This window comes from Poecilia reticulata, chromosome 7 (genome assembly GCF_904066995.2).
Source record: "Poecilia reticulata chromosome 7, P_reticulata-male-v2, whole genome shotgun sequence".
Lineage (NCBI taxonomy): Eukaryota > Metazoa > Chordata > Actinopteri > Cyprinodontiformes > Poeciliidae > Poecilia > Poecilia reticulata.
In genome coordinates, this window is record NC_088836.1 from 27,364,567 (window position 1) to 27,385,688 (window position 21,122).

Sequence of the window (21,122 nt, forward strand, 5' to 3'; positions counted from 1 at the left end):
CGCTCTGTAAACAAAGGCTCCGTGTGCCTTTAAATTTTTTTTTTATTATTATCGCTAAAAGAGGCTTTAATCTTTCAAAAACTATTCCGCATAAAGGTTTTGCCCAAAATGTTAGATTTTAGAGCTATTTAAAACAGCTGATGAGATTTAAAGGTCCTCGGGCGATGACGCAACTGCCTGGAAAACACCCGATCAGCTGATCATCACGGCCATTTTATGGCTTCACGTGAGAGTGGAAAGACTCTCAGAGTATGGCACAAGATGTCGGCTACGCAAAATCATAACGTATTTTCCGGAACCCATCTAAATGAATGCGTAATTCTTGCGCTCTCCAAGCGTTCTCCGTGCGTAAGCATGTGTGGTATACGGGAGTCTGAGCACGTGGAGTTATCTCGGTTCCGTGAGTTCAGTTTTGATTTATTTATGATAAATCGATCATAGCAGCAGAAACTTGACGATTTAGAGGCTTTTGAACAACAACGGTTTTTCGATTTGCTAGGAGTGGAGCTAAATCTTGGAAAAATTCTCTCAATGGCGCGGAGGAAAGTGTCCGATGTGGAGGCGCTGGAAGAAACTATTTCGGAGCGATGTTGAGCTGGAAGACGCTTCTGATAGCTGGTGGGATTCGGACGAGGAGGAAGAGGAAGAGCAGGACACAGCAGACAGACTTGATCTCGGTGTTGTGTAAGTTTTCCGCCGCAATTTCACACAATATATTTGATGTTTTGGTTCTTTATTTATTTATTTATTTCAGTGATTATATGCTTGTAATAACGGCAGGAAGTAAAACCACGTGGTTATTTGTTTATTTATGTTTTACTAAAATATGTTTTATTTTACTAGTAAGGATTTCATGTTTACTTTGGTTCATTACTTTGTAATAAACCTCTAATTCTTCAAATACTTTATTTTTATTTATAGTCGAGTGGAAGCCGAACCATCAAGCTCGGGTGACGCTGAACCTCCCCCCACCTCCCCCACCTCTCATGATTCTTCACCTTCTTTGAGGTAAGATGTCCATTTTTTGGTGGTGATGGTGGTGGTGGATTTTCAAAATTGTTTATTTGCTCTTTAAATTATTCAAAAAGTATTTTGACTGTTTTATCTTGTTTCAATAAAAGTTTTCTATTTGGAGTCAAAGAAAGAGCTTTCACATCATCATTATTATACATATTACACTGTGCATAATGGTACATTTTGCATATAAATGGGGTAAATGTCATGACCAATGGTTATATTATATGTAGAAAGTGTCATTAGGTGGTAATAAGCTATTTAATTTTAACAAACCCCCAGTATTGATGTAAAAAACACATTTGGCACAGTTTGGTGACATTTGGATAAATGTGCCAAAATGGCCTCTCCGCCTAAAAAATTTCTCACTAATACCATTCTAAAATAAATATGATTCATCTGATTGAGTCCAAATTTGGTATACTTTTACACAACATTTAGATTTAAAAGTCTGTACTACTTTTTTGTGTTACAAATACTATTTGGTAGTGTTTTCAATGTTTATTTCAAAGAAATTTTGGCGAGGTTAAAAAAATGCAAAATATTTTGTATTTTGTCCCTAATATTTCAGGCAGGGTCAAAGCTACAATGGTGCTGACACCAGAAAACCATTCTATGACATCTTACCTTTACAGAGGTACCAAAAGTTTCTTATTAAATCTAATAGCTGTGAGGCTATAAGTGATTTACTTTTGTGTGTTTTTGTCAGGCGGAAATTTATTTATACCCCCTTAGGGGGTAAGAGGTTAATCGCTCAGCAAAATTTGTTACTGTAATAGGCCTAATGGTGCATTATAACTTAAATACTTTAAAATGAGAGCTTGTGATGCAGCAATGAGAGCGTCACAAGCTTCAAGTCGCTTTGTGGGGTTAATCTGCATCACAACACAGTGAACTCTGCTCTCTTCTGACCTGCTGGTTGACATCAGCCCCGTTGTTGACCAGCAACTCCAAACACAGGGCACCATTGGTTGAGACGGCAGCCAGGTGCAGAGGGGTGAAGCCGCACTTGTTGGGCTGGTTAACGTTGGCGCCGTGGTTCACCAGCTCCGTCGCCACAGCTTCCTGTCCCATGTAGCAAGCCACGTGAAGCGCAGTGTTTCCGAAGCCGTTGGGCTCATCGATCTGACAGTGAAGCACAACCGAAATCACATCACACTTTCTTTAAAAAAATCCTACAAAAACATTTAAAAAGAGGCAAACTGACTCATTAAAGCCATAGACACCAGTAGGGCTGCAACTTATGATTATTTTAATTTGTAAATAATCAATTATTCTGACAACTGTTTGATTAATCTAGTGATTATTCTGACAATTGGATTTTAAAAAACTGGAAGTCTCAAGATTTTTCATTCAGTTTTTTATGCAATAATTTAAATAAATTAAAATATGCAAACAATTAAATCCTGTTTTAAATGAAAAAATAAACGATTTATTGCCTTAAATGAAATAACTGCATACATTTAGAGAGCTTGATCCTTAAAAGGATGCTAAAAAGTACTTCTAACGTCAACATGTGAAAAGCTCAATTAACCAATTAATAATTTCAAAGCAAAAGTTGATTAATATGATTTTTTTTTTTTTACCAAATCAAGCTAAAACTACATCACTTAAGGAGTTTTGGTTTGAACATATTTACAGACAAAGTAGGATTTTTATCTTAAATTAAATATGTTTATATTCTTTGTACAGTTTTGGTTTCATTATTGTTCAGAGTTTGTTGCTCTTTCAGCAAATTGCTGGATTTATGAGTCCGTTTACTCCAGTTAGCGATTAATTATTATTAAACTAGTTGACGATGATCGATCAAACATGATTAATCGTAGACACCAGTGACGTAAACATAAAAAGATGACCTCTCACCTCTGCTCCCATCCTCAGAAGGTACTTTACAATTTCGATGTGACCACTTGCAGCAGCAGCATGGAGAGGAGTATAACCCAGCTTATCCTTGCAGCTCTTGTCAGCACCACGGGATATCAGCATCTTCACAACCTCCAAATGTCCTGCAAAAATCCCCAAAAAAACATTTCAATGGAAGATTTGATCTACAGTTTAGTGTCCAGAGTTAGAAATGTCTGGAGAAAAAGTTTGGTCAACATATGTAGTGTTGTGTCTTTCATTCTCACTCTTACTAACGTTACTGTTCTTTATTTGGATAAATCTAACTTCTACGGTTTTAACTCCTGCCTAAAAACAAGAGAAAAACAGCTGGTTTGTAGTACTGGTAAGTAATTAGGTCTGTATTAATGCAAATAAATAATTAATTTCTTTTTTTTTTCATAAGAAAACATTTTAGTGTCTAAAATGGAAAAACGGGGCGTTCTTTAAGTCTATGCTTGATTTTTAGCAAATAATGAATCAGCAGCTAAATTTACTTCTAACATGAACACGTGAAAAGCTCAGCGCTTTCTGCTTGATTTAAAAACACAGTGTAGGGATAATTTGATGATTATGTTTTGGATTAATCGATTAATAAATAATCGATTAAAAAAAAGGTGCTTAGTTGAAGATTTTCTTTTTTCCTTTCATTTTTTTAAATAGAATTTGAACCGGGTGAACCTAAAACTGCATAGAACATATTTACAGATAAAGTATTTTTTAAGTCTTAAATACAAAATGTGTTTTATTATTGTACATTTTTGGCTTAATTGCTTTTCTCAATATGTTGTTCCTTCAGCAATTCCTTCTTTTTTGAGTCTGTATATTTAGCAATTACTTGATTACTAAATTAGTTGATGATTATTTAAAAATAATTGATTAGTCACAATTAATCGCTTCAGCTAAACATGAAATAGAAACATTTTTACCCAAATAAGCAGCACAATGAATAGGTTGCCTCTCCTTCTTATCAATGGCACTCAGGTTGGCTCCTTTGTTCAGCAGCAGCTTCACCATCTGTTCAACAATTTAAACAAACAAAAAAAAAACAAGCAGAAATTAACTTTATAGTCATGTCTACACATTAAATGGTTAATCCTTGCAGCCTCACCTCTTGGAAACCACTCTGAGCTGCATGGTGCAGGGCAGTCCGACCGGTGCGATCTGCCATGTTCAGGTTGCTCAGCTGGGTCAGCAGAGCCTCTGCGCAGCGCGTGGCACGGTTGGCAGCGGCCACATGCAGCGGCGTCTGCCAGAACTTGTCTCGCGTGTTTGCCTCGGCTCCGCGCCTCAGCAGAAGACCCACTGCTCTCTGGAGAGACGGAAGCCACCACCAAAAGTTAGTTTTAATTAAAGCGTTAGGGTCCCAGTTTGAGCTATTAATCCTTGTTAGCATTGAGGTAAAATATGAAAAAATTAATTTGTTAAAAAAAATAAAATAAAGTCTTCCATTCTATCACAGCAACATTTGAAGTCTTTTTTTAATGACAGGCGAGAGGAAGATCCAGAAATTATGTCTGGCTCTACAGTCAAAAACTAATGAGTCCTGCCCCTCCCCCACATATTGCTACACGCTGCTGAAACACTGTATTTTTCTCCTTTTGTAGGAAAGAAATGTATAACCATTTTAACATATTTTTTGTTGGACAAATGAACCACCACAATGTAGAAACTAAAGTAGTGTGAGTATAGTTTTATTATATGAACAATATTTTAAAAACTGCAACTGGCAAGCAGTCAGAGACAGAACGACACAATTTCTTTAAAAAAAACAAAACTCAAGCATTTGTATCCTGTATATACCATTTCTGTCTGTTGGTTAGTTATTTCTAGTGTAAATGTTTTCTTTTGTTGATGTTATTTTTTTGCCTATAGCTAAGTTTCACAGTGAGTGAAACTTAGCTATTGTGCCAATTCCTGCATACTTATACCACCACTAATTCTGGTAATGTTGATCAATATGCACTGTCCTGATGAAATTAATTAAACTAAGCTGACAGCAGACTGGCTACTGGAGCAGATAGCCCAACTAATGAGTGAAGTAATATTAGCTTGTGGTGCTGACTATATAAAAAGAGCAAAACAAACACATTCTGTGCAACCAACACTTCAAAGCCACTGCTAAATTTAAAACATCTGTCCTACATTTCCTACTTCTGATTACAAAATTAAAAAATGCATTGTAGGCAACACTATCAAATCAAAATGTTCTTTATTTTAGGGACGAAAATTGTAAATTGTTAATTTTCTATTTTAAATAAGCTATAATATAATGTTATAATTTTTTGTTTTAAATTCTGTCTAATTGTCCTGAACCTTGTTATATTTAAGAACTAGAATTAAAACATTCAACATGCATAACTGTGGTTGGACACAAAAGATAATTCAAATATAAAAATAATTAGCTAGAAATGACAGACTCCTTAAAATAGACACCTACTTCATTCCTTGAAGCAGCTGCCCTGTGCAACGGGGTCAACCAAACGTTGTCTTTAGCATTTACACTGGCACCTGAAAGATGTACATTTCCATTATCAGTATAGGTTCACAAAAATCTGCAAACAAAATTCTCTTCGGTGTATATTTTCTTGCTTTAGCTACAAAAACAGACATAAGATTTATTTTTGCTGACTGTTCCATTCCCCCTTAGAGAGGGGATTCGGTCTTATGGAGCATCCATCATGTTGGACTATAAAAGGTACCAACTTTTATCTGCAATAAATGTAGCAGTCACCTGATTCAATGAGGAGGTCCATAATATGGACATCACCCACACAGGCAGCAGCATGAAGTGGTGTGCGGCGCTCATGGTCCTGTTAAAACACACACACACACACACACACACACACACACACACACACACACACACACACACACACGTGAAGCATTAGGACTCCAATTTGCATGCCATCGACTATGATCTGCATCAAAACTCAATGTACTTTCACATACCAGTGCATTGACATCTTCCTTTCTGTGCAATAACAGTTGAACTTCTTCAGTATTACGACTGAAGATGGCCTGGACCAGAGGAGGCTAAAAAAAAACACACACACACACAAACACCGCGAAGTTACAAATAAAACTATGGAAAAGAATGCATTTAAAACCAAAAGAGAACAAAACCTTAACACTAATCCGGATCGATGACTCGAAATATCTCTCGTACCGCTCTATATGATCTATTTGAGCCGCTCAAATAGTTGGTAAAAATATAAATTTTTTTGGGATAGTGAATGCATAAAAAAATATTTGCATTACGGTATATTATGTTTTCAAATGTTTATTGCAGTTATTTAAATATGGGGCTGATTTTCTCCCGTTCTTTTATTTTATTTTTTCCAGCAGTTAGACCAAGCCCTAGCTGAGGCCTACAGGCCCGAGCCTTCAGTTCTTACGTCAGTTGGCTAAAAGGCTCGAGCTAACTAATGCAGCTACGGAGCTGGCCCTGGCCCAGACTACGGTCGAGGCTACGCTTCCGACCCCCAAAACGGTACCGCACATCAAAAACACATGAAATTTTGTCCTCCCAATTATTAAACCAGCAAAAATATGCATGCAATAACAATGAGCAACAGTAATATTTGAAGCCGTTCGGCGAATACGTAGCATGTTGCGCACTAGAGCAGGTTCCTTCCAGCAAATAGACTGCGCCAAAACACAAACACGGAGGGCTTTCCTTTCAGCGTACCTGGTCTACGATGTTAAGTACTCCCATCTCCCAACTCAGCCAGGACGGAGCTCCTTCATGAGGATTAAACTTCGAGGTAAAGCTGCAGTGCAATTACAATTTCCACCTCTCAGACTACACCCATAACTGAAAGCAAAAAAAGAAATGCGGTCTTTCTCTCTCGGTCTGTCACTGTTGTTGTCTGTATCCAGCGTCTGGTCTGACGATGGCGCTGGTCCGCCTACAGGCGTGGCGGTCCGCTTTCTGCTTTCCGGGGATGAAATGTCGACACCTAGTGGCGGTGAAGGATACACCATTCATACGCATGAGTAAACAATTATCCTGAAGGTCAAACGAGACCTTGGAGATTTTAGAGAACATAAAAGCCATAAGTGAAAGACTAAATTTTAAATGATCGCTTTTAATGCCAATGCCTTTGTTAATTTTATTGTTCAAGGACATTAAACAAACTAAAAATTAACAAAAAATACTCAACAGATAGATAATTTTGTTAATTATTTTGCAGATGATTCAAAAATGCAAGAGTGTCATCAGCTTAATTTAAAATAATTTAATTCATTTTATTAGAACAGTGCACATTGGCTTACCATTTCTCATGGCAGTGGAAATATGGAGGAATTAGCACAATAACTAATTTCCATCCTTTTTCCGACAGCATGCAAGCAGAAAAACCAAAGCACCTTACTATACAATTCACAAGATAGAACAGGTTTTTATTAAAAGACACAAAAACCTACAATTTATGTCACAGTAAGACTTCTGGTTTGTAAACAACTTCATTGTCCAAGTGCTATTTTCTGTTTTTTATTTTGTGCCATTTGGAGATAAATGAAAGTATATGTTGAAACTGTTTTATTCTTATTTTGTAATAGTCGTTTAATTGCATTTTTAAAATGTAGTTGTATAAGAATTTGCTGCGACAGACTGGCGACCTGTCCAGGGTGACCCCGCTTCTCGCCCAGAACGTCAGCTGGAGATAGGCACCAGCAACCCTCCCGACCCCACTAAGGGACAAGGGTGCAAGAAAATGGTTGGTTGGTTGGTTGGTTGGTTGGTTGGTTGGTTGGTTGGTTGGTTGGATGGATGGATGGATGGATGGATGGATGGATGGATGGATGGATGGATGGATGGATGGATGGATGGATGGATGGATGGATGGATGGACGGACGGACGGACGGATGGGTAAGAATTTGGACATAGCTTTATATATTTGTCTGCTCAATTGTGCTGTTTTTAAATATTAAATCAGGAGTTATAATCAAGCAGTTACTCAGTAATTATGTAGTTTTTTTACTAAATACTTTTGACTCTTGTCTTTATTGAGTTCCTGCTCCTCTGCAGCCATGGCTGTGACTTGCAGTTTATTATGTCTGTCTTGAGCTGACTTAGTAAGAAAACAAACTTTAATATGTATTTATTCAATATGTGTTTAAGATTTTATCCTTACAGCTTCTTGCTCACTAACTGTCGTAGAATTGCGTATCAACATTACATTTATATCAATCTTTTTTTCATTTAATTAGCCTCTTTCCAATTGCATGGAGTTAAAGTATTGTAACATAACATAAAATACCACAAATTATATGTGAAAATGTGTACAAAAACAAAAACTGGTTTAAGTAACACAAACAAGTAAAAACACATAATAATTATATAAATAAGACAAGTTTAGCAATCTACCAAAAAAGCAGGACAATTAACTATTTTATCACATGTAAATTTAACTAGTATAGAATAGAAATAACCTGTAAATGACAAAATATGTAGGTATATTTGTGCTTAAAAACAACAGCAGACTATTTACAAAATGTGAACAGTTAGCAGGTATGTAAACTCTCAACAGAGTCTAACTTCTGCTGGAAGGAATGTTCTATGAAAATGCTCCGGAAACAAAATATGTCCTCATAGTAAAATAAGTGAAAGTTTTTATTTCGAGACAAAAAGTTTTTTTTAAAGGTTTTGTTGGCTCTAGTGGCCTTTATTTGAAAGTAGTTTGACAGGAAAGAGGGTTATGTATTGCATGTACAGCATCCCATTTTAAGATAAAAAGAGGTCCATACCATTTAGAAAAGGATAAATAAATTTAATTATTAAGTAAAAAAAAAAAACAAAAAAAAAACATCCATCACAAAGCAGACAATTATTCCAATGTTGTTGTTTTTTGATACATCCAAGCAAATAAAACAATGCATTTGAGTAGAATTTTTTTTAATGCTTTAAAATGTATATTCTAAAGCATTCACATGTCTATATTTAGACCGAATATATTTAGACTGAATATATTGATTCTGGTTCTGCAAAAAGCTAAACATTGACCTGACTTGGAATAAATGTCCCTGGGTTTTCACCCCCTGTCCAGTAGGTGGCAGCATATTTTCCATGGACCGTTGGCTTACCCCTACCTACTTGCTGAAGTACGGAACAGTTTGTCCCGTCACCGGCGTTTTATTTAGCAGCAGAAGGTCGTCAGCAGCTGGACGTATTTTAACAACAAAAACATTTATATCAAGTCGGAAGCCGATGAAAGGATCTGAATTTAGTGCAGATTTTGTGCCGCAGACACAGGGTGATGTGTGTGTAAGTGAAAGTGAAAAAGGACGGCAACGCGGCCTCACGTCGCGTTTTATCGGGGCTGTTATGAAACCTCGTTAGCCATCGTTAGCCGACTACCGTCGTTTGTAGCCGCAGTTCGGTTGGGAGCTTTGAAAAGTGGCCGGGGACGCGGGCAGTTGGTTGTCAGTGTAGTTAACCGCTCTGACGTAGGAGACTGCGGACCGGAACTTTGATTCTCTCCGTTTCTGTTTGGACCTGAACCTGCCCGGAGCTCGGCTTCTCAGCGCCAGGATCATCGTTGTTCGGACGGAGAGTGGCTGATCTGATGGCAGCCACAGCCGGTGCCCGGAGGTTACCCATGGGTGTGCGGACGTTCAGTGACTTTCTCCAGATCGCCACTGTGGGCTCCCCTCGCTCCTGTCGTTCGGCTTTACAAAGAGGATGTTTGAGACAAAACATCAGGTAAGAAATCCTGCTGGATTTTTAGTCATGTTTAAATATTTGTTACCAATGTTTTATACTGACCCTACTGGCTAATCCGGTTTGACTAATATTATAATATTGTAACATCTGGAGTCTACAATAATATTTTCAGCGATTGTTCTGCCTTTTTCAAAGGGTTAAAATAAACGTTTTTGACTTGTAAAGGTCACTTTCAAACGAAACAATGTCCTAAAATCAAGATATTGTTTCCAGTTTGCTATTGAAACTTTAATCATGTGTTGACATCTTAAATCAGTTAACTTTTTGTTATGTATGTGACTGAAACTATTCAGCTATTTTTTTTATTAATTACCAGGTTCGTTAATCTTTAATTTACTCAATTACAATGTATCCTCATTGTGACCTTTAACGTCAGAGCCACTAAAAAAATAGGTCAAGTGCATCTAATTGGCCAAATATCTTGTTTACATCAGAATTTATGAAAATTCCATTAATCTACTTGGAGTATAAATGATCAAATTTGAATTTTATGACTTTTTTTTAATCCATTTTTTTCTAAACCTTTGACCTACTAATAACAATTTGAACCAGTTTAGATTTCTCTCTAGGAACTATATTAAGGTATAAAAAAGTAATAAACATTGTCTTTTCTATCCCTCCTCCCATTAGTATTTGAAGCAGACAATTTTATTCAGTGTATCAGAAATATTAATATAAAATGATTATATCATTTTACATAATTAAAGAGACCACACTGCAGAATATAGATAATCATATTAATTTAGAGATTTCCATAAGGCTGCTATGCAACGTATTCCTTGGCGGTGGGTAAAAAGCTCAAATTGATAAAACCGAAACTTTGCTCTATTTAAATAAGCCTTCCTGTTATCTGATAATTGTTGCTCTCTCTCATAGGTGTTTGAATAGCTTCTTGAATCTTTGTGCTTCCTCTAATTTCAGTTTTAAACACCTCACCTATTGTGCCAATGGCTAACTTTTTCTCGCCAGACGTGTTGTTCAAACTGTCGCCAGTTGATTTCTGTAGTCTAATAAAAGCCAGTTGGATTATCAGACTTCGATTAAGGTTTACCAGAAGGATCTCTTTTACTGTTATTTTTTTTTTGATCATTGGTCATAATTTCTCATAGGATATAAATTAGCCCGGTATTTGACTTAAAATATGTCACTGATCCGACTGAGTGTTTCTGTGTGGACAGTTCAGGTGTGAAACACATGAGAGTAACTGTCCTGTCAATCAATCAGATTTCAAAGGATGGCAAAGAATCCTCCAGTTTCTCTACATGTAAACACCAAACCCAGAAAATGCCAGCATTCTCCCAACCCTGACCTTTTATACCATTATGGCCAACCTCAATAGCTGGAAACTAGAACACAGGAGAGCTGTTTGGTTGGTTTGTATACCCATCTGCTTTCACCTTGTAGACACCTGTCTTCATGTGGCATTTTGATGACGAGAAGTCCCAAGGTGCTTTGCCTTCAAGAGTGGGACACGATGACGACTGTCCCCCAGAGCAGAAACTTCATCAGCCTCACCAACAAAAGGAAGGAGTACTCAGAGCGTCGAATACTTGGGTAATATTTCAGTATGACCTATTATTTATTGCTTAAAGCTGCAGTATTTAACTTTTATTTTTAAAAATTATATATTTTTTCTATATTTGTTTAAACTGTCACTCTTTTGTGACAGTATAGAATGAGACAGATAAAAATTTAACACCTCTGCTTCTCCCAGTGTTGACCAGAAACTGTGACTTGTTCCTCCGCCATTAACACGTTCACAGGGTTGATTGACAGCGTTACGTCCCTCCTCCTAGCTCTGATTGGTTGTTTACTAAACGGGCAAATAAATTAGTGCTGTAGAATTTATCTGGAAGAATTATTTTGGGTGAAGCTAAATGCGCTTAAACGTTTTCAAACTTCACAAAAATGCCACAGCACTAAGTGTAAAATTAACTCTGCTTTTATCGCGTTAACCAGTTAGTGGAGGTTTGCCAATCATTGAATGCTTCACATTGCAAATGCCCTTAAAAGCAGAGGTGAAGTGAGTGACTGTTATTGTTGGTTTGTGCTAACCACAACACTCTTCAGTGAGGAAGTTGTTACTGTGGAAATAGCAGCACAAGGAGGAGTTGAGGGAGAGCGATCTTTTCAGATTACCTTGTTTTACTGTAACAACATGAAAAAACTTAATTAAAAACATTTAATAAAAGCTCAAAGCTGCTCATAAAAGCTTTGAGCTTAAGAAAATATCACTTCTTAACCCTATAATTATTTCTTTCATAGTTTTTCCATGCAGGAAATGTATGATGTGGTGGCCAACGTCGACGACTACAAGCACTTTGTGCCTTGGTGTAAGAAGTCCCAGACCATCATGAAGAGGGCAGGTCACTCGAAAGCCCAGCTGGAAGTGGGATTCCCCCCCGTGGTGGAGAGATACACGTCCATGATCACTAGTGTCAGACCTCATCTAGTCAAAGTAAGGATTCACTGGTGGAGTAGCGTGAAATATTTAATCTAACACGCATTGATGCCGGTTTGTCTGTCTGCTAAAATGTGATAAGAAGTTAAAACGTCACTACAAACTCTTGCATCGTTTAGCTGTACTTCATGGTATTTCTAATGTTTTTGTCTTGCTTCAGGCTGTGTGTACAGATGGAAAACTGTTCAATCACTTGGAGACGATATGGCGCTTTAGTCCTGGCATTCCCGGTTACCCTCGCACCTGCACTGTAGACTTTTCTGTAGGTATTCACTGTAAAAAATGCTTCACTATCTTCTTTCCCAAAGTTGGTCAGAAAGATTTTTTTATTATAAATGTGGGGAAATGGTTTAGCAGCTGCTTTATCCTATGTAATTAGTGCAGATTTATTTTTTCATACCAGATCTGATTTGTGATTTTAATCCTTTTCTAAAAAGGAAATTTCAAATGACAATATTTTCAAAATGCTGCTTTAATATTAATAATTCCTTCTGAGTTGTACACCAGAGAATTAGGGCCAGGCTACGAAAGTCTTTGTTTAATTATAGTCATAATACTAGCTGAATAAAGATGCAGTTTTACCAGAAGAACGTCTTTAAAATTACAAGAAAAAAGTCGTCTGTCTGGTTCTCGTAAAATTGCTACTTCTAATGTTTCAACTTTATTCTTATAAGAAAAATGTAATTTAAAATTTTCCTAGAAACTGAATTTTGAGTTTTTATTTTGAGACGTAACCATCCAAATGAACAGAAATACTTAAATGTCAGTGTGTGTGTGCAATGAAGCCATAAGTTTCACTTTTTGATTCAAATTAGTGAAATAAATCAACGTTTTGATGGTGTCCTATTTTACAGTGATGCTCCTGTACTGTATAAAAATGAATAGAAAAATAAATAAAATGAAACCTGTTTCTTAGAGCAGTAGATCCCACTTGTTGCATGTTATACAGTTTAAGGGAATCCTGTTGGGAAAAAGTAGATGACTGGTTTATCATAGAACAGAACAATTGGAATAAAGGTTGCATCAAAGTGAAATGAGGTAAAGATTTGTATGACAGCCTCAGAGAGAGTTTTGCATCTTTATAACTTCAGTTTGAAACATTTTATCACTTGGTGAAACAAAACGAGGCATTATCTCTATAATGCGGTGTCTAACTCTTCTTCTTCTTTCCCAGATATCTTTTGAGTTTCGGTCCTTGCTACACTCCCAGCTAGCCACCATGTTCTTCGACGAAGTCGTAAAGCAGAACGTCGCCGCGTTCGAGCGGCGAGCCTGTAAGATGTACGGCCCAGAGACTCGAATCCCACGAGAGCTGATGTTTCACGAAGTGCATCAGACGTGATGTCGGCGGCCGCGCGCGTCCTTCCTCATTCGGCCTTAAACCACACCGACGTTCAACCCCTTTGCACTCTGACCCGCATGACCCGCCCTGCGTTCACCTGTATAGACACTGCAGCCGCAATGGACCCATAAATCCCACCTCAAGTTTTCTCTCCTTCGGTCTGTCAGCTCTCCGTCTACCTCCGGCTTAGTTTTTGTTGAGCAGAACCCACCATTGCACTAGCTTCATGCAGTTACAGCTGTATTTATGTTAACAGTAAATCATTAAAACAACATGTTACCAGTGTAACATTGACTTTTAATTTAAAACGACACCCTTTTTTCTTTTTTCTTCTTCCTGTGTACCTCATCTGTGCTTAAGTTTCATGCGCCCCAATGATCTGAGGAAACTGGACACATCATGAAAACCTCAGCTGATCACACTATATTCTATGAAAGCACATTTTTCTTTGCCTTTACTTTTGCCATTTGTCCCTCCTGCAAATGGAAATTTCAATATATTTATCAGAAAGTAGTGCTGTGGCTTCAAATTATTATGTTTTTAATTTATTTTGCAGTAGATGTTTGTTTTTTTTGGGAGGACGTATTAAAGGTGCCATGTTTTGGGGACATCATGCGTCGTCACTGTAACAGTATTAAAGTGAAATATGCTTCATTAGTAGCCGACTGCTGCCACAATTAAACGGGTTGGGGAAAATTCGCTTTCGCCTAGCTGCTGTGCTGTGAGGATTGTATCAGGACTTCGCCTCTTATTTTATATTATGCCTTATTTAAAAGTACTGCTGTACAAAACAACAGTTTAAGATGGTGGGAGTCAAACTTTGCACAGAATAACTGAATGAAGTCGTAGAAATGCTGGAGTGTACTGTAAAAGTGCTAATGAGAGAACAATTTTTAAAAGGAAAACTTCAACTATATTTGCCAAATTTTATTTTATAGAATCATATAAAAGTTAAAGGATGGAAAATTAAAATGCCATTTCACGTGATCACATCTTGTGGTGCTTTTTTTTTTTTTTAAATTGAAGTAAAATGACGCTAAAAATGAAATGTTGCACAGACAGAAAATGTTGTTTCCCTCGTTAGACAACTGTATTTTGTCCATCTTCTGGAGGTGATTAGGACCATGATATTTTATTTCATCTTCTTATTTTGAAACATGCTGGTGAGCTGTAGAATAAAACGCTGCAAAACCATTTATCGCCTGTGATTCAAATGCTTATTTTTGGTGTTCTGATGAATGAAGCTGATTAACAAAAAAGCAATTTACTAAATTTGCACTGAAGTATACAAACATGTCAGCCTGTTGAAAAGTCTCCATACACTGTAGGGCAAAAATATTTGCGATAATCAACTAATTTGGTAACTGAAAAATCATTGACTGGAGTATACAAACTCAAACAAAAAATTATATATACATTTAAGATTTAAAAAAATTAAATATGTTTTGTCCCAAACTTATGAAGTGGCAGTTTTAGCTTGGTCCTGGTTCAAATTTTGTAAAATAAAAATAACATCACTAATAAAAAAATAGATTTCCACAATGTATAGTCAAGAATTATATACTTTTGTTGTTAGTGGCATACACTAACAAAGTTCTATTATTGCATTTTAGGCAATACTATTTTTAATTTTCTAAAAATTGAACTGTTATATTTGTATTTTTATTTGCGTTGTTAAATATTGAACACAAAATGCTGAAGTGGTGAAATGGAAAAAAAAAGTTTTTTATCCGATTACTTGATTAATCGTCAGAATAATACATTGAATATTCAAATACTAAAATAATTGCTAGCTGCAGCCCTAATATACTATGATTGCAGTCAATAATTGATAAGGAGCCGTTCTGCAGGAAACAGATTTTTCACAACAGTGTCTGGTCAGTCCTTTTTTCTCTTTAGCCCCAGTAAGATGCTTTTTTCAAGAGTGCTTTTTTCAGTTCAAGAGTGGCTCAAGAAAATTAGCGACACAATTGTTACTCACAGGGTTTTTGTAGGTTTAACTCAAATTTAAGACTTTTTAAGACAATTCTTAATTAAATTTAAGATCTACCACAGAAATTTACGAACTTCGTCCATCCAACTGGCGATAGAATTGCACTTCCCCATAATAGACCCAAACTAGCTAGCTAGCGGTAGCCTCGACCGACGTCTGGAGTGCGACTCGAGCTTTTGCCAGACAGAAAAGTCCGGCGGGAAAAAAATTACATAGAATAAACGAGGTTAAGGTGTCCCGTCAAGACGAGATCCCAACTTGGGAGTGATCAACATAGTTTTAAAATTAATTTAAATTTAGATTAAGACTTTTTTAGACTGCACGGACGCCATGAACTAATGTATCACAATCATAGATGAGATCACAATAATTTGAAGGCTGCACTGGTTCTTATGGATTGTGCGCCATTTCTTTCCAGTAACATCTTTGGACAGATCCCTCAAGCAACAAAATTATTTAGCAATGAGGACCTTTTGTCCAAAGACCCCTTATGATGAACACAAACTTTGGACTTCGTTTTCCCTCGCCCGGACGCGGGTCACCGGGGCCCCAATCTGGAGCCAGGCCTGGAGGTGGGGCACGATGGCGAGCGCCTGGTGGCCGGGCTTTTACCCACGGAGCCCGGCTGGGCTCAGCCCGAAGAGGAGACGTGGGTCCCCCTTCCGATGGGCTCACCACCTGTCCGAGGGGCCAAAGCGGTCGGGTGCATTGTGCTATGGGCGGCAGCCGAGGGAGGGGACCCTGGCGGTCTGATCCTCGGCTGCAGAAGCTGGCTCTTGGGACGTGGAACGTCACCTCTCTGGTGGGGAAGGAACCGGAGCTAGTGTGCGAGGCTGAGAGGTTCTGACTAGAAATAGTCGGCCTCACCTCGACACATGGCTCTGGTTCTGGAACCAGTCTCCTTGAGAGGGGCTGGACGTACTTCCACTCTGGAGTTGCCCACAGTGAGAGGCGCCGGGCTGGAGTGGGCATACTTGTTGCCCCCCATTTGGGCGCCTGTACGTTGGGGTTCACCCCGGTGAACGAGAGGGTAGCCTCCCTCCGCCTACGGGTGGGGGGACGGGTTCTGACTGTTGTTTGTGAGACCTCCAGAAGCAGCTGATGGGTACCGGCGGGCGAAACAGCATGCGGCTCAGGTTGTCGCTGAGGCAAAAACTCGGGCGTGGGAGGAGTTTGGAGAGGCCATGGAGACAGACTTCCGTACAGCTTCGAGGCGATTCTGGTCCACCATCCGGCGTCTCAGGAGGGGGAAGCAGTGCAGCACCAACACTGTTTATAGTGGGGATGGTGCGCTGCTGACCTCAACTCGGGATGTTGTGGGCCAGTGGGCGGAATACTTCGAAGACCTCCTCAATCCCACCAACATGCCTTCTGTTGAGGAAGCTGAGCATGGGACTCTGGTTGGGCTCTCCAATCTCTGGGGACGAGGTCGCCGAGGTGGTCAAAAAGCTCCTCGGTGGCAGTACCCCGGGGGTGGATGAGATCTGCCCGGAGTTCCTTAAGGCTCTGGATGTTGCGGGGTTGTGTTGGCTTACGCGACTCTGCAATATCGCATGGACATCGGGGGCAGTTCCCCTGGACTGGCAGACTGGGGTGGTGGTCCCCCTGTTTAAAAAGGGGGACCGGAGGGTGTGCTCCAATTACAGGGGGATCACGCTCTTAAGCCTCCCTGGTAAGGTCTATTCAGGGGTCCTGGAGAGGAGGGTCCGTCGGATAGTCGAACCTTGGATTCAGGAAGAGCAGTGTGGTTTTCGTCCTGGTCGTGGAACACTGGACCAGGACCCTCAGCAGGGTCCTGGAGGGTGCATGGGAGTTCGCCCAACCAGTCTACATGTGTTTTGTGGACTTGGAGAAGGCGTTCGACCGTGTCCCTCCGGGTCAGGGGGGTCATCCTGCCTCAAGTGGAGGAGTTTAAGTATCTGGGGATCTTGTTCACGAATGAGGGAAGAAGGGAGCAGGAAATCAACAAGCGGATTGGGGCAGCGTCTACTGTGAAGCGGGCGCTGTACTGGTCCATCGTGGTGAAGAGAGAGCTGAGCCAAAAAGCAAAGCTCTCGATTTACCGGTTGATCTACGTTCCCACCCTCATCTATGGTCATGAGCTTTGGGTCATGACCCAAAGAACGAGATCACCGGTACAAGCGGCCGAAATGGGTTTCCTCCGCAGGGTGGCTGGGCTCTCCCTTAGAGATAGGGTGAGAAGCTCGGTCATCCGGGAGGGACTCAGAGTAGAGCCGCTGCTCCTCCACGTCGAGAGGAGCCAGTTGAGGTGGCTCGGGCATCTGGTCAGGATGCCTCCTGGGCGCCTCCCTGGTGAGGTGTTCCGGGCACGTCCCACCTGGAGGAGGCCTCGGGGAAGACCCAGAACACCCTGGAGGGATTACGTCTCTCGGCTGGCCTGGGAACGCCTTGGGATTCCCCCGGAGGAGCTGGAAGAAGTGGCTGGGGAGAGGGAAGTCTGGGCCTCCCTTCTGAAGCTGCTGCCCCCGCGACCCGACCCCGGATAAGCGGAAGAAAATGGATGGATAGATGGAATTTTCAATGCCTGTCTCATCCCCAACTGTTTCTGGTACAGAAACTTCTTCCTCTTTATCATTTGCTTCAGAAATGTTGTCATTATTCAGGGTTTCTGTTAGCTTGGCCTGCTGATCCTGATCTCCATCCTGATGGTTTTGCAGCAATAAACAGAGCTCAGTTTGTGTTGCTGTGGTCTGGTTGACTGGCTTCTCCTCTGAGGTGTCTTGTGACTAAGTCTGAACCTGAACAGAAACCATTGACTTTTTGCATTGTTTTCGCTCTGCGAGAACTTTCTTTATCATATCATTCTGTTGTTTAATCATATCAAATAATTTGTGATTAAGACTGACTGTCTCATCAAGCTGCTTCATTAAATGGTTCTGTACTCTGATATACTCTAATTCACGCTCCTTAAATTTGTCTTTGCATGAACATTTTGCTTGAGCTGTCATTTCAGATGAGTTGGGCCTAATCGGTGCTGTTCCTCTGTTATTGATCAATTCATACACAAACAGCTAAGTACATAAAATGCTGGCTAGAACAAAAAAAATCCCCACATTGTTTTTGCGCCCCCTCTAGTGCAGCGCCTCAATGCGTTGCGTACACTGCATACCCATTTTTTGTGCCACTGCCAGAACACAATATATTTTTGCATACACAATCTGGGAAAAATGTATGTTTACGAGTATTTTTACTACTCTATACTTTTACATTTATTAGACTGTTATTACTCTTACCTGAGTAAATTTTTTTTTTGTCTAATTTTGCTACTTTGTAATTGTTATTCATGCAAATTGTTGTCATATTTAATATTTTAAAATACCCAAATTTCCAAATAACTTTATATTTGAATCTTTTAATTTTTATTTTAGTTCCCTTTGTTATTAATAAAGTATTTTTGAATTGAAATATTTAAATGTTTACAAATTAAAGGCTTGATGTTTGGATCAGTCTGTGCCTGATTAAAGTCTCGGCTACTTTTTACTTTTACGCGAGTAAAAATATGTTGACATTTTTTGCTAGCCTGCCCACCTCTGCTTTAAGAAATATAAAAGAAAGTCTTTAAATCAATACTAGAATGAATTTACATATTTATACATTGTATGAGTTTAATTTTTTAAATATAAAATTTTTTTGGAACGACCCAAAATAACCAAGTAGCTCTGGACGGTCATAAAACAGACTGAAATAATGTGATTATTTCTGTTGAAAACATTTCATCTGGCCAGTTTTCCTCCACCTGCAGAGTAAATATTTAACTGGGTGCCTTTTAGGACTGAGGTTCCTTTATAGCAGAGAGACTCAGCTGACCACCAAGAAACCAGAGTGGGGTTAAGATATGTGGGACAGTTATTAATAACGGCTCATGTGAGTGGTGGGCATTTGTACATTCTGCTTTCCATCATCACAGTGATGGAGATCTGAATAAAGTGTATACAGAACCAGTCATAGGGGGATCAGATTTCAAGATTAATTACAGTGGGCATTACAGTTGCAAGATTTTAAAATTTACCCAAATTAACTGAATTTATTTGGAAATAAATTACAAGAAGAGAGTAAAAGTCACCTCGCTCCTTGATGTTGCTTCAGAAAAAAAGTTTTGTCAATGAGCCATTTTTGCCCCCCGGCCAGCCAAATAAAACTAATTTAGAGCCATAAGTTCACAAGAACATTTTCAAACTAGAACATTTCTGAAGAAATTTAAATGGGGCCTGCCAAAGTGTGCCCATCTGATGCTACAAATTAGCATCAATGCTATAAAGTAAGCTGCAATGTACTCAATAGCATGCGGAGTCATAAACATGTTCAGTAACATGGACTTACTCCATTCTGCATGTTAAAATTAGTTTACAAGTTAAAATGAGCCACATTGCTAACATTAGCCTAAATGCTGTCACTAGCATGTTGTTTTACATTTTCTTCCTCCATTCAGTATACTAAGTGTGACTAATAAATAAGAAAAATAGATAAAAGCTAATTTTAGGGAAAAGGCTAATGCTAATGGGGAGCAGTGAAATGCTAATATTTGTGCTAATGTTAATATACTGCCTTGCTGCACAGTGTATTAACCGACAAAAGAGATGTAACTTCTATCATGAATATAGATTAGCCAAAATCCCTATAAATTACAATGAAATACTGCTACTTTTACTAGCTGCCAGAAGTAAGACCCATAATCGTTTCCCCAGTAAGCCTCTCATGAAGGTGGATAGAATGTTCAGTTCCAATGGTATCAATGACATCGGCAGTGATGTCATCACTCTATGATATCACAAGGGAATCTCTCTCTTAAATGTAGCTGGCAGACAGGATTTTCTCTGATCTGCTCCACAGTTCTATCGCGACAGATCACTCTTCAGAGCACGTTCGACGTTCAGAGAAGCAAGAAGTTACTAGAATACAAATATGAAGCAACAACAGATTGTTTGCGAGCATGAAGCTTTTCCAGCTAAGCTTTCATGGGTCGACATTGTAGACCTCAACATCCAAGTCGACTACGACGCTGTCATTTTCCCTGTTGAAGATGACAGCCCCATTGAGCCGGAAGTTGAATCAGAAATCCAGGGGGAATCAAGTCCTTCCGGCAACTTTGAGAGTCCAACATCTTTAGAAGTCAAGCAGGAAACAACATCCTCTGCTGGCTTCAAGATCACCCCCTCAGTGGAAGACGTGGCAGAGATTAGCCAACACGTCAAAGATTTGACTAAGCAGGTAGACGATCTTAAAACAGAACTGCAGAGAAAGAATTCTGAACTCCACGAGGAAAGAGACAGAAGGATTGCATGTCAGGCTGAAGTCAAATCCCAGCAGGAGGAGATTCAAAGACTGCAAAAACTGGAAAAAGAACATCACCTGCAAGTCAAAAGTGAACAACTTTCTTGCTCTACCAAAGTTACAACTGACAAGAAAGTTCTTCAACAGCTGGAATACTTCAAGTGGGAGGCTGTAAAATACGCCTCCCACAATAAAGGTCTGATTGAAGTAATGATGGAAGAATACCAAGTGAGACTCAAATATGAGGAGCAGCTCAAAAGTCACTCTGAGCAAGCTTCCAAATTTAAGGCTCAGGAGGAGTTGGTGAAAGCTCTGCAGGGTCAGGTTGCGGACCTGAAGGTGGAGTTGAAACTTGCTTTAGAAAACAACATTCCTAGAGTCTCCACCAGACCACAGGTCCCCCTGCAAAGA

The 21,122-nt window shown here is 39.2% G+C and overlaps 2 protein-coding genes and 1 long non-coding RNA gene across 3 annotated transcripts in view; 2 read left to right on the forward strand and 1 right to left on the reverse strand.

Moving 5' to 3' along the window:
* Nucleotides 1–6,803, reverse strand: part of ankrd52a (ankyrin repeat domain 52a) — a 30,124-nt gene extending 23,321 nt beyond the window's left edge. The window contains exons 1-8 of the mRNA XM_008414458.3: nucleotides 6,587–6,803; nucleotides 5,848–5,931; nucleotides 5,630–5,708; nucleotides 5,336–5,406; nucleotides 4,007–4,207; nucleotides 3,825–3,912; nucleotides 2,878–3,020; nucleotides 1,927–2,139 (exon numbers count right to left, since the gene is read on the reverse strand). Of these exons, the coding sequence (XP_008412680.1) occupies nucleotides 1,927–2,139; nucleotides 2,878–3,020; nucleotides 3,825–3,912; nucleotides 4,007–4,207; nucleotides 5,336–5,406; nucleotides 5,630–5,708; nucleotides 5,848–5,931; nucleotides 6,587–6,613 (906 nt within the window). The 5' untranslated portion in view covers nucleotides 6,614–6,803. The remainder of the gene's footprint in view (nucleotides 1–1,926; nucleotides 2,140–2,877; nucleotides 3,021–3,824; nucleotides 3,913–4,006; nucleotides 4,208–5,335; nucleotides 5,407–5,629; nucleotides 5,709–5,847; nucleotides 5,932–6,586) is intronic.
* Nucleotides 606–1,756, forward strand: LOC145552114 (uncharacterized). The gene is made up of 3 exons (XR_014088065.1): nucleotides 606–684; nucleotides 922–1,008; nucleotides 1,586–1,756. It is a non-coding gene; the product is annotated as an uncharacterized LOC145552114 (long non-coding RNA).
* Nucleotides 6,804–8,988: 2,185 nt separating the features above from the next.
* coq10a (coenzyme Q10A) lies at nucleotides 8,989–14,620 on the forward strand. The gene is made up of 5 exons (XM_008414459.3): nucleotides 8,989–9,602; nucleotides 11,028–11,177; nucleotides 11,889–12,081; nucleotides 12,245–12,346; nucleotides 13,259–14,620. The coding sequence occupies exons 1-5, from the start codon at nucleotides 9,466–9,468 to the stop codon at nucleotides 13,424–13,426; spliced, it is 750 nt and encodes a 249-aa protein (XP_008412681.1). The 5' UTR covers nucleotides 8,989–9,465; the 3' UTR covers nucleotides 13,427–14,620.
* Nucleotides 14,621–21,122: the final 6,502 nt, after the last annotated feature.